Genomic DNA, 11,198 nt, shown 5'->3' with positions numbered 1-11,198 from the left:
GTGTAAATACCTAGTTTGCTATGAAATGAGTGCTTCTTTTTTATTATTTATTTTGGTGGGAACTACATCAGACACAAAGAGCACAATAATACTATTTGATAGAGAAAATTCTCAGCTACAAAGCACTATTTTTCAACATAGTCATTGCCATTAGCTGTGCTTTTTCACCAGCAAGAAAAAAAAAACCCTGCATGGTTTGTCTCTTAGGTCACTCACCACTGTGAAATGCATCACCCGCTGTGCTCACATCCACTGTTTGGTCTCCATAAACATTCAGCAAGTGATGATGATTATCAATGGGTGCCATTCCTGCATGCAGGAATGGAATGGCATACCTTTGCTTCATACACACTTCCATGTCAGGTACCATTCTGGCAGACTGCCCCTCTGCTGCCATCTGCTGCATGGCTACAAAATGTAATGGAAATACTGCAGAGAGGGTTCATCCCCTACCCCCATCCATCTGCCTCTGACGCTGTGGGACAACATAACACTGGGAACTTCTGAAGATTTGAACATCACTGTGAAAGGCTAAGAGTCATCCTTCAGAGGTCTCTGCAGCCCCACCAACTCGATTTGGCTTTCTGCACGGGAACAGCCTCCACTGGAGTGATTGGGAGAAGATCCAGAAGCAGAAGATCTTCTTGATGCTTCTCTGATCCACAAGCACCCCTCGGCAATGCTGTGGAGCTGAGAAGCCTCCCGCAGGATTTCAGGAGCAAGTATTCTTGCAGGGAAGAGAGGGAGAGATAATCTTGCTAGCTAGTATGTAGATGTTCAATACTGTGGATTTCACACTGGGAAAACCTGCATGGACTTTGGTGAGTGTTGCAGCTGTGTGGAGTACAAGGTCAGCCTGAAGTATGTTGATATGTCAGTAGCTTCGTCTCCTTAGTCAATAGCAGTGAGTTTGTAGAGAAGCTGCTTTGCTGTTGGTAGCTTAGCCAGTGATGTGCTCTTATGTGCACGTTTGGGTCACTGGTGAGAAGTGCAAGCCACAACAGTAAGTGGTTCAATGGTTTCTTGTTGGGGTTGTGGTGTTTATAACAGGAAATTTTCCCTGCTACCATGATGTCAATATAAATGAAGATAATGTATCACCTCACTTCTGAAGTATTATTATTTGGTGCTCAGACACAGCTTGCTCCATCACATGAGAGCACACATGGTCAAGTGAGAGCTGAAGTGGGAGATGTCCCAGGAGATCCTGACGGCTCTCTCATTCTTCCCCAAAGAGGAAAAGAGCCACAAAGCTGCCCTTGATGCAGCCACATCCCAGGCCCCACAGTCAGGACTTTCCATGTACCTCTCAGGTCATCGAGGCTCCCTGATCCTCGTGGGAACCAAAGATTTGCTTTTGGATGCACACACTGCTCACTGCAGTTTTTCCTCCACAGATGTGTGCTCTCTATTCGGAGTGAATTTATCACTTGATAGAAGTTGTGAAGTGGTTTTACTTCTGACTGTGGATGCTACTTATACTTGCAGTTTCAGCAGGTTTGAAAGCGGACTATTCTCCCTATAGGCTAACAAAACAATTCAGGTAAATATTTAAGAGAAGGAAGAAATCTGAATGACTATTTTTGCTTGTTCTCATGCTTTTCACCTTTGGTACGCAGGAGTTTTTTTCCTCAGTTACATGCTTTCAGGTTTGACTCCCTTTCTTGGGGGACGTGCTACAATGATGCTGTGCTTTCCTTTCCAGTGGGTATGTTTTCATTTATCATTAAGAAGCACTGCCTGTTGTTCTGCCTCCTTCTTGAAAGCACATAGTTTCTAGGCTGTGTAGAAAATTGTCAGTCAACAGCTGTAGGTACATGGCACCCCACCCACATAGCTCCTCCCAAGTCCTCATTTTTCAATGGAGACAATTGTTTCACCATGTTTTTAACGGATGCTATTTCTGGACCATTTCCTAAAAGTTGCCTGTTTTAAGGCATATTTGAGCATTTGGCTTTCTGTTCTGACATATTACAGAGTGAATACAGGAGCCAGTTTCCCTGTGTGTGTTCTGCACCAGCTGGTGCACAGGCAAGTGGAGAAGTTGGAGAACAGGAGACACAGGGGAGACCTTATTGCTCTTTTTAACTGCCTAAAAAGGAGGTTGCGGTGAGGTAGGGCTCAGACTCTTCTTCCATGTAAAAGTGGTAAGACAAGATGGGATGGCCTCCATCTGCCCCAGGGGAGGCTCAGGTTTGATTTTAGGAAGAATTTCTTCTCAGAAAGAGCAGTGAGGCAGTGGCACAGGCTGCCCAGGGAGGTGGTGCAGTCACCATCCCTGGAGGTGTTGAAGGACCGTGTGGATGTGGCACTGAGGGACGTGGGCAGTGGGCATGGTGGGGTGGGTTGGCAGCTGGACAAGGTGATCTCAGTAGTCTTTTCCAACCTGAATGGTTCTCTTGCAGCCTGGGGCTCAGACCCCTGTCTTGAGGGGTTTTGGAACTCAAGGGGTTCGAAAGCGGACCCAAATCTTCCCCATAATGGAGGCGACATCCAGGCTGCACATGGATGGAGATGAAATTTAGTCTGCTTCTGGACAATCCTGCTCTAAACGCAAAACAATGTGACACTGCTGTTAGGCTGATTCACTACATCCACCCACTTGTTAGTTGTGTTTGGGGACTGATCATCTAACATACGATGTATCTTGTTTTCTCCAGGGGGATTTGGTGGAGTTTCTTCTCAGTTTTGATTTGGCTGAATCGCCGCATGAAGCTTCAGCTTTCATCTTCTGGTCACACTTGGCGAAGCAGCAGCAGCACTCCTTGCTCAGTCAGTATATGTGTCAGAGCTGGAAGGCTGAGATGGACGTTCTCTTTTATAAGACACAGTGCTTCTAAAGTAGTGCTTTTGTAAGCACTGCTCCTTCAGACCTGCTTGTCATTGCCAGCGTGTAGGGCTGCCAAGCAGTGGGTTCACAGCCTGATGAGTGACAAAGGTCTTACCACACACTGCTATTTTAATGGGGTTTATCTGGCCTTGCTGTAAGGTTTGGAGACATAAGAGCAGCCTCGATGCCCCAGTCCTGTGACAGAAGGAGGTGGAGCCAGGACAGAGGAAAGATGTGGATTCTGGCCTTCGGAACAAAAAGAAGTACTGTGGATAAGGAATCTGACAGAGAGTCTGCCACCAAGAAACTGCTGATGCAAAATCTCAGCTCCTCCCTGTGTTAAGAACAGCACATCTTCAGCTTTTAAAAGAAAATCCATAGTTCATAATGTAAAGAGCAGCATGTAGAGAACTTTTAAACTCTTAAGTGTACCCCTAAGTGTACAAGGTGAGGCACGGCGTCCCGGGTCCAGCAAGATGGCAGGAGTCATGTCACCTTTCCCCATGCTCATCTCAACTCCAGAAGAGCCAACTATCTGGGAAGGACAGTGCCTGGTGGCAGCAGAATGCTGTGAAAACAGGCAGCAAGAGAGAGATAGGAGAGCAACTAGTTTTTGACAGATTGACTCCTTAATATTCCCATGGGGAATATCCTTTGGCATTGTTCTCTAGGGCTGTTTTTAAGGTTCACACTCCGTGCACCTGCATCTTCCCCAAAGCCCAGCACTGCCAAGACCTGTGGCTTTCACACTGTCCCTCTTGTTCCTGAGCTATTATGAAAGACTTCTCTTTATTTCTCTGACTGCACATTTGCATTTTAAGACCTTGCAGTTTACGAGCAATCAAGATCAAAGCCAGCAAGGCTTTGGGCTTTGCTACTTTGCCTTCATACAGATGACATCTCAGAAATTTTCTATGACATCTCAGAAATGGAGAGATCGTCTGCCTAGGGAGCCAGAGAGTATGCATGGAGATGAGCTGGCTCATAAGATGCTGCCTTGGCCTGCTGGCAAGCTCTGCCTTCCACAGCTCTGCGCGGTCTTTGGGGGACACTGAGGGGAAGGAGGAGGAGGGAGAAACTCTCACCACCTCAGTGAGGGAAGGAGGGGGATGCTTAGTGCTGCCACAGCTCTGCTGGCTATGAAGGAAGAGGTAGGCAGGTGGGGAAGGGCCACCTCCCCAGCATTGCCACTGCTGCTGGGCATGGGCAAGGGAAGGACCTTTCTTCTGGGCTGGCTCCTGAAAATTCCCAGCAGCAAGAGGAGGGAGGAAATGTTATTTTCCTGTAAAAGGATTCCATGCCTCTGACTGGAATGGTAAGAGGAGGGACAATCCTACAAATGAGGTCACAGAACAGGGGACCCTTGCTTTCTGCTTTTGACCTCTGCCTCTGATGTCTCCTACCCTCAGACAGATCCCTGGTGCTGTTTTGAAGAGAAGGGCGAAGGAGAAGGAAGCAGTCCGACCACACTGACTCAACTCCATTCCTTCAGCAAGCTATATATATTTTTATTTCGTACTCATCTGAACAGCAGAAAGTTTGGCAATAATGACAGCCTGGGAAGTATGCACTGTGTGTGTGTGTGTTTTGACCTTCCAGCTTGGCTCTCCCACATGAAATTCCGGAAGCCCCACCACCATGCTGGTTTTAGGCAAAGCAGCAAATAGAAACACTTCTCCTAAGGGCTCCCCATGAACACATGATTCCCAGTGGGCTGCCCTCATGCTAGGGATGTGTAACCCAAAGAACTGGGCTGGCACCAAGCACTGGGCATCAAAGAGCCACTGGTGTGCTTCGACCAGCAGTCAGCAAATCAGTGTCAGCAAGACTGTGATTGCCTTCCCATCATTCCAATTTATATTTCAATTTTTTCAACCCTTTTCTCAGCAGAAAGTTACCAAGGCCAGGTCTTCAGCTTTACCAGCGCACGTGGTACTCAGCACATTTGTGTTTGCTGAGGACTGGGCCTTGACCAACAAGGACTGGAGTAATTCATCACTAATGCAGGCCCTAAAACTCCTGAAGTGGCTAAAGTCAGACTTGTTGGGATTTACTTTTGGTAGCTAGCTGCCTTCTATAGAGTAGCATATTACCAGATAGTGTTGCAGATTTTTTGTTTACCTAAAACCTTCACCTGCTCCCAAGAATATATTTGACTGAGTATACTGCAAGTGATCATTGCTTCCTGAGTGGTACAGGAGGATAAATAAAGCTTATGGCAGGAATTTTGAAAGATCTGTCGCTGGGGCTAGCTCCCTCACTGAGATAAATGAAGCACTTTCTTCTGACTGACGAGAAAAGGATCAAAAAAAAGGGAATGCTTGTGGGAAAGACATTTTTCCTCTCAGCATGCCAGCCCCTTGAGCAGCGTGACACTGGGCCAACAGCTCCAACAGTGCTTGGGTACAAGGCCAACAGCTCTAAGCACAAAGCAGAAATAACACGCTCTGCTCTCTGAGACAGGATCCCGATCCCTGTGCCAGGGCCTGCAGGGGAGCGAGGCTGGAGGAGAAGGCACAGGCTGGCATTGCCGTGTCCCAGCAAGGTTCAGCAAAGTGGCAATGGAGGCTGCGGAGAGGCAGCCCGGGCAGCCCACGTGGCCATTGATGAGGCAGGGCTGTCACACCGGGTCTTCATCGAAACCACCTCATCAGTTCCCCGTGTACAAAAATATATCTATACATCATGCCATAGGGAGAGGGATGCAAATGGGGCTGGATGCAGCCAAGTGAAAGGCAGCGCAGCTCCGACCTGATACCAGGCCATGGCGGCTGCCCCGGTCGCGGCGCTACGTGGAGGTGCGTGCGGGTGTGTGGCGTGCACGGAGCCATCCTACAGCTCGACAGAGCCCCGCTACACGATCATGAACTGGCAGACGTAGGGCAGCTGCTCCTTGCACCGCTTGTCAAACCACTTGCCCACCGCCACCCCTGACAAGGCCGCGCAGTTTTCCAGCTTGCCGCCATCGGGCTGGGTGGTGATCTCGGTCTCCCAGTTCTTGTAGCGGATGGGGCCACCCGTCATGTCAACCCACTTGCCCTCGGCTGCCATGTCGTTGAGGCCCAGCCAGATCTCTGCCTCGTTCCCGATGCTTTTTCGCATGTAGTCATAGAGCGCGTCGTTCTCCTCTCCACCCTGCGGCGTGCCCAGCGTGCCGCCCTGCGAGATGCAGTGCTCGCTGGCTTCGTGGTATGTCTTGCTCTCAGAGAACGCCAGGAAGCACTTCAGGTGAATTTTGGTGCCTTTCAGGCAGACTGAGAAGTTGCCACGTGAACGGAACAGAGAGACAACAAGAGAATTGGGTTTAAAATGGACATCCAGCAAGCACAGCATGTGCATCCCTCAGGGCCCCTCGTTGTCACGGGAAGAACATGGCCTCCCTGTTTGGAAACAGCCACCCAGAAAGATCCCAGGGGTGATCCCATCCTTGGTGTGCTCAAGTTGAGGCTACGCTCTCTGGATTGAGTTCCTTGGGGTACAACGTATCTCTGCTGGGGGCTGGAGCATTTAGGGAAAAGCAGCCAGCAGCCTGCAATTGCAGTTCAACCATCTTGATTATGCAAGAGTGAAGAAAATGTCTTTTTAATAGGTTTTGATCAGAAGTGTTGTGTTTGCAGAGGTGGAGGTCTTCAGAGGAAATTTCTACTTGCCTCTGATTTCATTGTTAAGAATAGCAACTTTTTAATTTTTAAGCTTTAAGCCCTGAGAATGCAGGGTACTCCATCCAAAGAATAGCTAATCAGAGCTATGCATTAATATCCAGAATGCTTACATTTCAGTGACTGAGCTTGGATCTAAAGCCTTGATTTTGCTTGTGTTTCTTTTCTTTTAGGGAGGAAATTCTCCTTAACTTGCACTCTTAGTGCATTTCTGTTTCGTGTTCTGCAGACCCTACTGGTGTCATGGAATTTGCACAGAATAACCATGGAGCACATCTGGAAAAAGAAATTTTGGGGCCTGTACTCCATGCCTGTCACATAAGGCATAGGGGGATCAACCCCCATCAAGGTTGCCTGGGCAAGAGCATGGAATGTATGAGGGATTAGGTAACCAGCTCCCCAGGCTTCAGACAAAAGCCTGAGGCAAAGAATAAAGCTCATTTGACTGAAGTGGAGCGTAATCTATCAGCCGTCTTGCTGATTCGTGACGGAAAATGAACATCTGGCTTAGAATCACAGAAATATCAATAGCTCTGCAAATGGGAAGCTGTAAGGCATAAAGAAAGGGGCCATATGCTGCACGCTTGTCATTAACTGCCTGAGGCACTTCCTGTGCCTGCAGGAGCTGCAGAGAGACCATGCTGTGCTTTGATCCCCAGCTTGCTCCATGTGATGGACACATCATCATGGCCTGCTTGGGTATCCCTTGTCAACATCACACGGAACAATGGTAACTGCTTTAAAAGCACCTCTTCTCTATAAGAAAAAGCCAAGCCTTCTTCAAGTAGTCCTTTACCTGTCTGAAGTGCTTGCTTCTCCTTCAGTAGAGCAACCTCCTGAGAGATGTTGTCAATCATGGCCTTCAGGTCTTCAATCATTTTGAGGCTCACACCATCTGTTGGAGAAATCCAGAGAGAGCATAAACATCCACCACAGCCCCAAAGGAGGCAGCTGGAGGCAGCTGTTCCTATCATCAAAAGTCCCCAATTCCCTACCCACAAAGAAAGGAAAAAAAGATTCCCACAGTCAATCAGATAGCATTTAATCACTAGTCTGATTGCACCATCAGCCCACATCCCTCAGGCTGATTTTGGGGCATTGCTCTCCTCACTTGTTAACCACCAATTCCTGGATTCAAGCATGGGCAGTGGTGGCACCAGTTCTGGGACTGCTGGCTCTGGGTGAATGACATGGCTGATCCAAGCACCATGGCTTAATGTTCACAATGTTCCAGGGGAGTTGTGGTGACAGCAGCACCACTGCAGCCAGCTGCTCAAGCTAAAGCATTTAGGCTGCTATACATTAGTATTGCATGGGGAGTCCTGCCCAAAATTATTCTGGGAAGCACACTGATATTGCCTGGTGAAAAGTGTCATCTGTGGCTTTTTTAGGTGAGAAGTGCAGCACAACATTTTCATCGCAGCCTCCTTTGTCAAGTTAGTCTTTCCTCTACTGCAAACCACAGTGATATCTTCTAAGACACAGTGAGGAGAATGAGCTGCAAGAAACTCGTCCCTTCAGAAAGATTTTGCTAGCGTTAAATGGAGTCCTGTATCGTGGATCATGCTGTTACCAGAAAGGTCACCAACATATGGCTTAGCACCAGCCCTTCCCTCTCTGGTTTCTCCTGCACAGAAGGACTGGCATGGGATGAAGGAGGTGGAAGATGGGACATAAAGGCATTTGTGGTCATTGCACTATACCTGTCACTCCTCAGTTTGCCCACAAAGCAGCAAGAGAGGCTTCCTTTGGGGTCAGGAATCTGGGGAGCTGAGCCATCAAGTGAGGCAAGTGGGGAAAGAACTTGGATGCTCACCAAAACCACCAGCTTGAAGATTACATGTGGCATGAACACAAAAGCACAGACAGACCAGAAGGAGAGCCTTCAGCTGCTTTCCTCCTTGCTCAATTAACTTTAATGGGTTCAGTTGCAATTCAGGCACTAGGTATTATTTTGGTGCCTTGATGAAAATACTTTGTGGGAAACAGCTAATTAGCACAGTTGTTTATCCAGATAAGCCTCTTTTCCAGCAGAACAAATGTCCCTCAGGTTTAAGTAACATCCAAAGGCCATGGTGAGGCACTCCGTGAGTCTTGCCAGGGCAGTTCCATTTGTTGCTCTGCCTGGGAGCAAGAGTAGTATTTGTCTCTGCCCCTTTATTTCCTGAAAGCTCACCTCTGTAAGCTGTGATCAAAGCTGTTGCAGTTGGTTTTGGGGCTGCTGAAGCCAACAGCGTGGCAATGCTGTACCTGGGAGCCAGAGCAAGTCCTGGGGTGGCCACCCCTGAGCAGAAAGGCTGAGAACAGGGACAAGAAGAGAAGGGAATTGCAGAAAGAGATGGGTTGTGATGCTCTGGTTATGAAAGCTTCATGCTTATGTGTCTGAGGCTGCAAATGGGGGCTCAGAGCTGATTTTACTTGTTGCAAAGGCATGTTGCGTAAGCTGTTCCTCAGCCCAGCATGTTCCTGGAGCACAGGAGGGGATGGAGAACCTCTGCATGGGGTTTGTGTTGCTGGAAATGTCTGCAGGCACTTTCTGAAGTCTCTTCCTTACTGACATTGAGGCTCTGAGATCACACAGGAGTTGGGGTAGAGTCAGGAGCAGAGCCCATGTCAGCCTCTACATGCTGATTTGCAAGTACCTGCATCTGGACTCCAAATACCTTACAAATATGTGTTGGAGCTACACAGAGGTGCTCCCTCCATGCCCTCATGGACTCTGCCTGGCTGCCATCAGGGGAAGCCCCCAGTGCCAAGGGTCCCTAGCCTGGACCTCTCCCAGTGGCATCACCCCTGCAGCTGTGGCCAACCCCCACCCCACTGGGGTTTGGAGAGGATTTGCTGAAGTGCTGCAGCTGGAGCAATTACTGGGAGCAATTTGAGAGGGGAATAAAACAACAAGCAAAGTGAATGTGTTATTTCAGCATTTTTGAAATGGTAGTTTTGGGTTTTTCTTGGTGAAACGGCACCGTTTTTGCTCTGAAGGAGATCCAAATGTAAGCAATAATTACATCATGAGGAAAGAAAAGAAACAGTGCAAAGAAAGAAAAGAGAAAAAAGAGCTGAAAAAGCTTAAGCTCAAAGCATTGATTTCTTCTGTTTGTGGCGTGGCCACACAGATTAAGAAATACAAACCCAACAAAATGCCCCAACACTCCCATGACTTTGCCCTGTCCAAGCCACCCCAGTGAAGGGCAGGGGGAGTGCAAGGTGGTTGCTGGTGGTTTTCATTCCCTTCATCTGGCCGCCAAACAGGACAGGAGCAAGGATGGGGGACAGGAGGGTGACATCCCATCCTTACCACGAGCGGGGCTTGGAGGCGGCAAGGGATGAAGAGGAGCCCCAAGAGATGGGGCTCCCATCACTTCCAGTGATAGATAAGATCTCCCTAAGAAATGAGATTCCCTCCTGCTACCCTCCAGAAATGCAAGGTGGTATTTTTGCTATACAACACAGGACGAAACCACTGCTGTGGACTAAGCAGATCTGCACCAATTTCATAGAGAGGTCCACTGGGAGAAAAAGTTTCTCAAGGATGGGATCTGACAAAAATAGCTGCTGGGAGAGCACGGCCAAACTAATTCCTGGGATGCTTCCTTCCCACTCTCGTTTGCTCCTAAGAGAGCAAAGTGCCTGCAGAGCAGCTCACCGCTTGCTCTGTGCTCTGGGTGTCTGTTCTGGGCTGCGGAGAGCAGGGATGAGAAGGAAAGCACTTGAAAATGATGAGCTGTGCTGCCTGTAATAGGTGATGTACCGCTGCCTGCTCTTGGCTGCAGCCCTGCCACAGCCGCCACTTAGCTTCTGGAAAATGAATGAGCAGAGGCAGGGGCTGGAGGAAGGGAGACCGCAGCAGAGGGGAATTTTGGGGAGAGCCTTACAGAGGACACAGAAAACACGGTGCCCTCTGACCCTCAGGCTGCCCCACCGCATGCATTCAGTACAGCAACCCACCCAAACCACTTCTCTATCCTTTCTAAATTATGAAAGCATCCCTACAGGCGTTAAAAGAAAAAGAGAGACTTCCTTGGGTTTTTAAAAGCTAAAAGCTCCACTGGAGCACCCCTAACTGTGCCGACCGCCCCCCACGCCAGGCAGGATCCCGCAGACTCGGCCCTTACCTTTCTTGGAGGCCGCCGGCTTCTGCCTGCCCTTGCCGTTCTGCTGGACGGAGACGTGGGCGAGGGAGACGAGGCAGAGCAGCAGGCAGGCTGCCCGCAGCGCCATGCCGAGCGCTGAGCTGAGCGGGACTGACTGACTCGGCCCGACACCCGGCTTTAATCAGCAGCGTCTGGCCAAGAAGCCGGCCCCGGGCTGCTCGCGGCTTCCAGCGGCCGCAGGGAGGGCCCAAGCGGCTCCGGCCAATGCTGAGAGCAGCCCAGCCAGCTTTCGTCGCTTGTTTTTGTTAAAAAGTGATTAAAAAAACCACACACGCACATGAAAAAAAAAAAACCCCACAAGCATACTGAGAGACAATTCAGCTGAACCTAAGGGAACGGCTGGGCATACAGCTGGAATGACTCCCTATGACTCTCAGCACAACGCCAAGAGCTTGGTCTCACGTTTCAGTGATGGCAGTGGCACTGTGAATCGCAAAGCCCCCAACATTTCTCCCCTCGTTTCACTCAGAATCTGGGTTACTTCAGTCAGGGTGACTTCGGGGCAGTTCTGTGGCCTAAGCCCAAATTACTGCAGGGTTTTTGGGGAGCTGC

General features: G+C 49.2%; 1 protein-coding gene across 1 annotated transcript; it reads right to left on the bottom strand.

The window, feature by feature from the left end:
- Positions 1–4,313: 4,313 nt before the first annotated feature.
- Positions 4,314–10,783, bottom strand: CLEC3B (C-type lectin domain family 3 member B). Its single transcript, XM_042817602.1, has 3 exons — positions 10,608–10,783; positions 7,286–7,384; positions 4,314–6,084 (listed from the first exon to the last, which is right to left on the bottom strand). The coding sequence occupies exons 1-3, from the start codon at positions 10,711–10,713 to the stop codon at positions 5,684–5,686; spliced, it is 606 nt and encodes a 201-aa protein (XP_042673536.1). The 5' UTR covers positions 10,714–10,783; the 3' UTR covers positions 4,314–5,683.
- Between the last annotated feature and the right edge of the window lie 415 nt (positions 10,784–11,198).

This window comes from Centrocercus urophasianus, unplaced genomic scaffold (assembly GCF_019232065.1).
Source record: "Centrocercus urophasianus isolate 14NV4802_14NV808 unplaced genomic scaffold, USGS_Curo_1.0 seq_16, whole genome shotgun sequence".
NCBI classification, from domain to species: domain Eukaryota; kingdom Metazoa; phylum Chordata; class Aves; order Galliformes; family Phasianidae; genus Centrocercus; species Centrocercus urophasianus.
Note: the sequence above shows the minus strand (reverse complement) of the source record. Positions and strands in the feature narration are given on the sequence as shown.

Bases quoted from the DNA above. Each gene is read 5' to 3' on its own strand.
- CLEC3B (XM_042817602.1), bottom strand. From the start codon at position 10,713: ATGGCGCTGCGGGCAGCCTGCCTGCTGCTCTGCCTCGTCTCCCTCGCC. The intron at 7,385-10,607 runs GTAAGGGCCGAG...TTTCTCCAACAG, and splicing joins GCCGGCGGCCTCCAAGAAAG to ATGGTGTGAGCCTCAAAATG. The intron at 6,085-7,285 runs GTAAAGGACTAC...GCAACTTCTCAG, and splicing joins GAAGCAAGCACTTCAGACAG to TCTGCCTGAAAGGCACCAAA.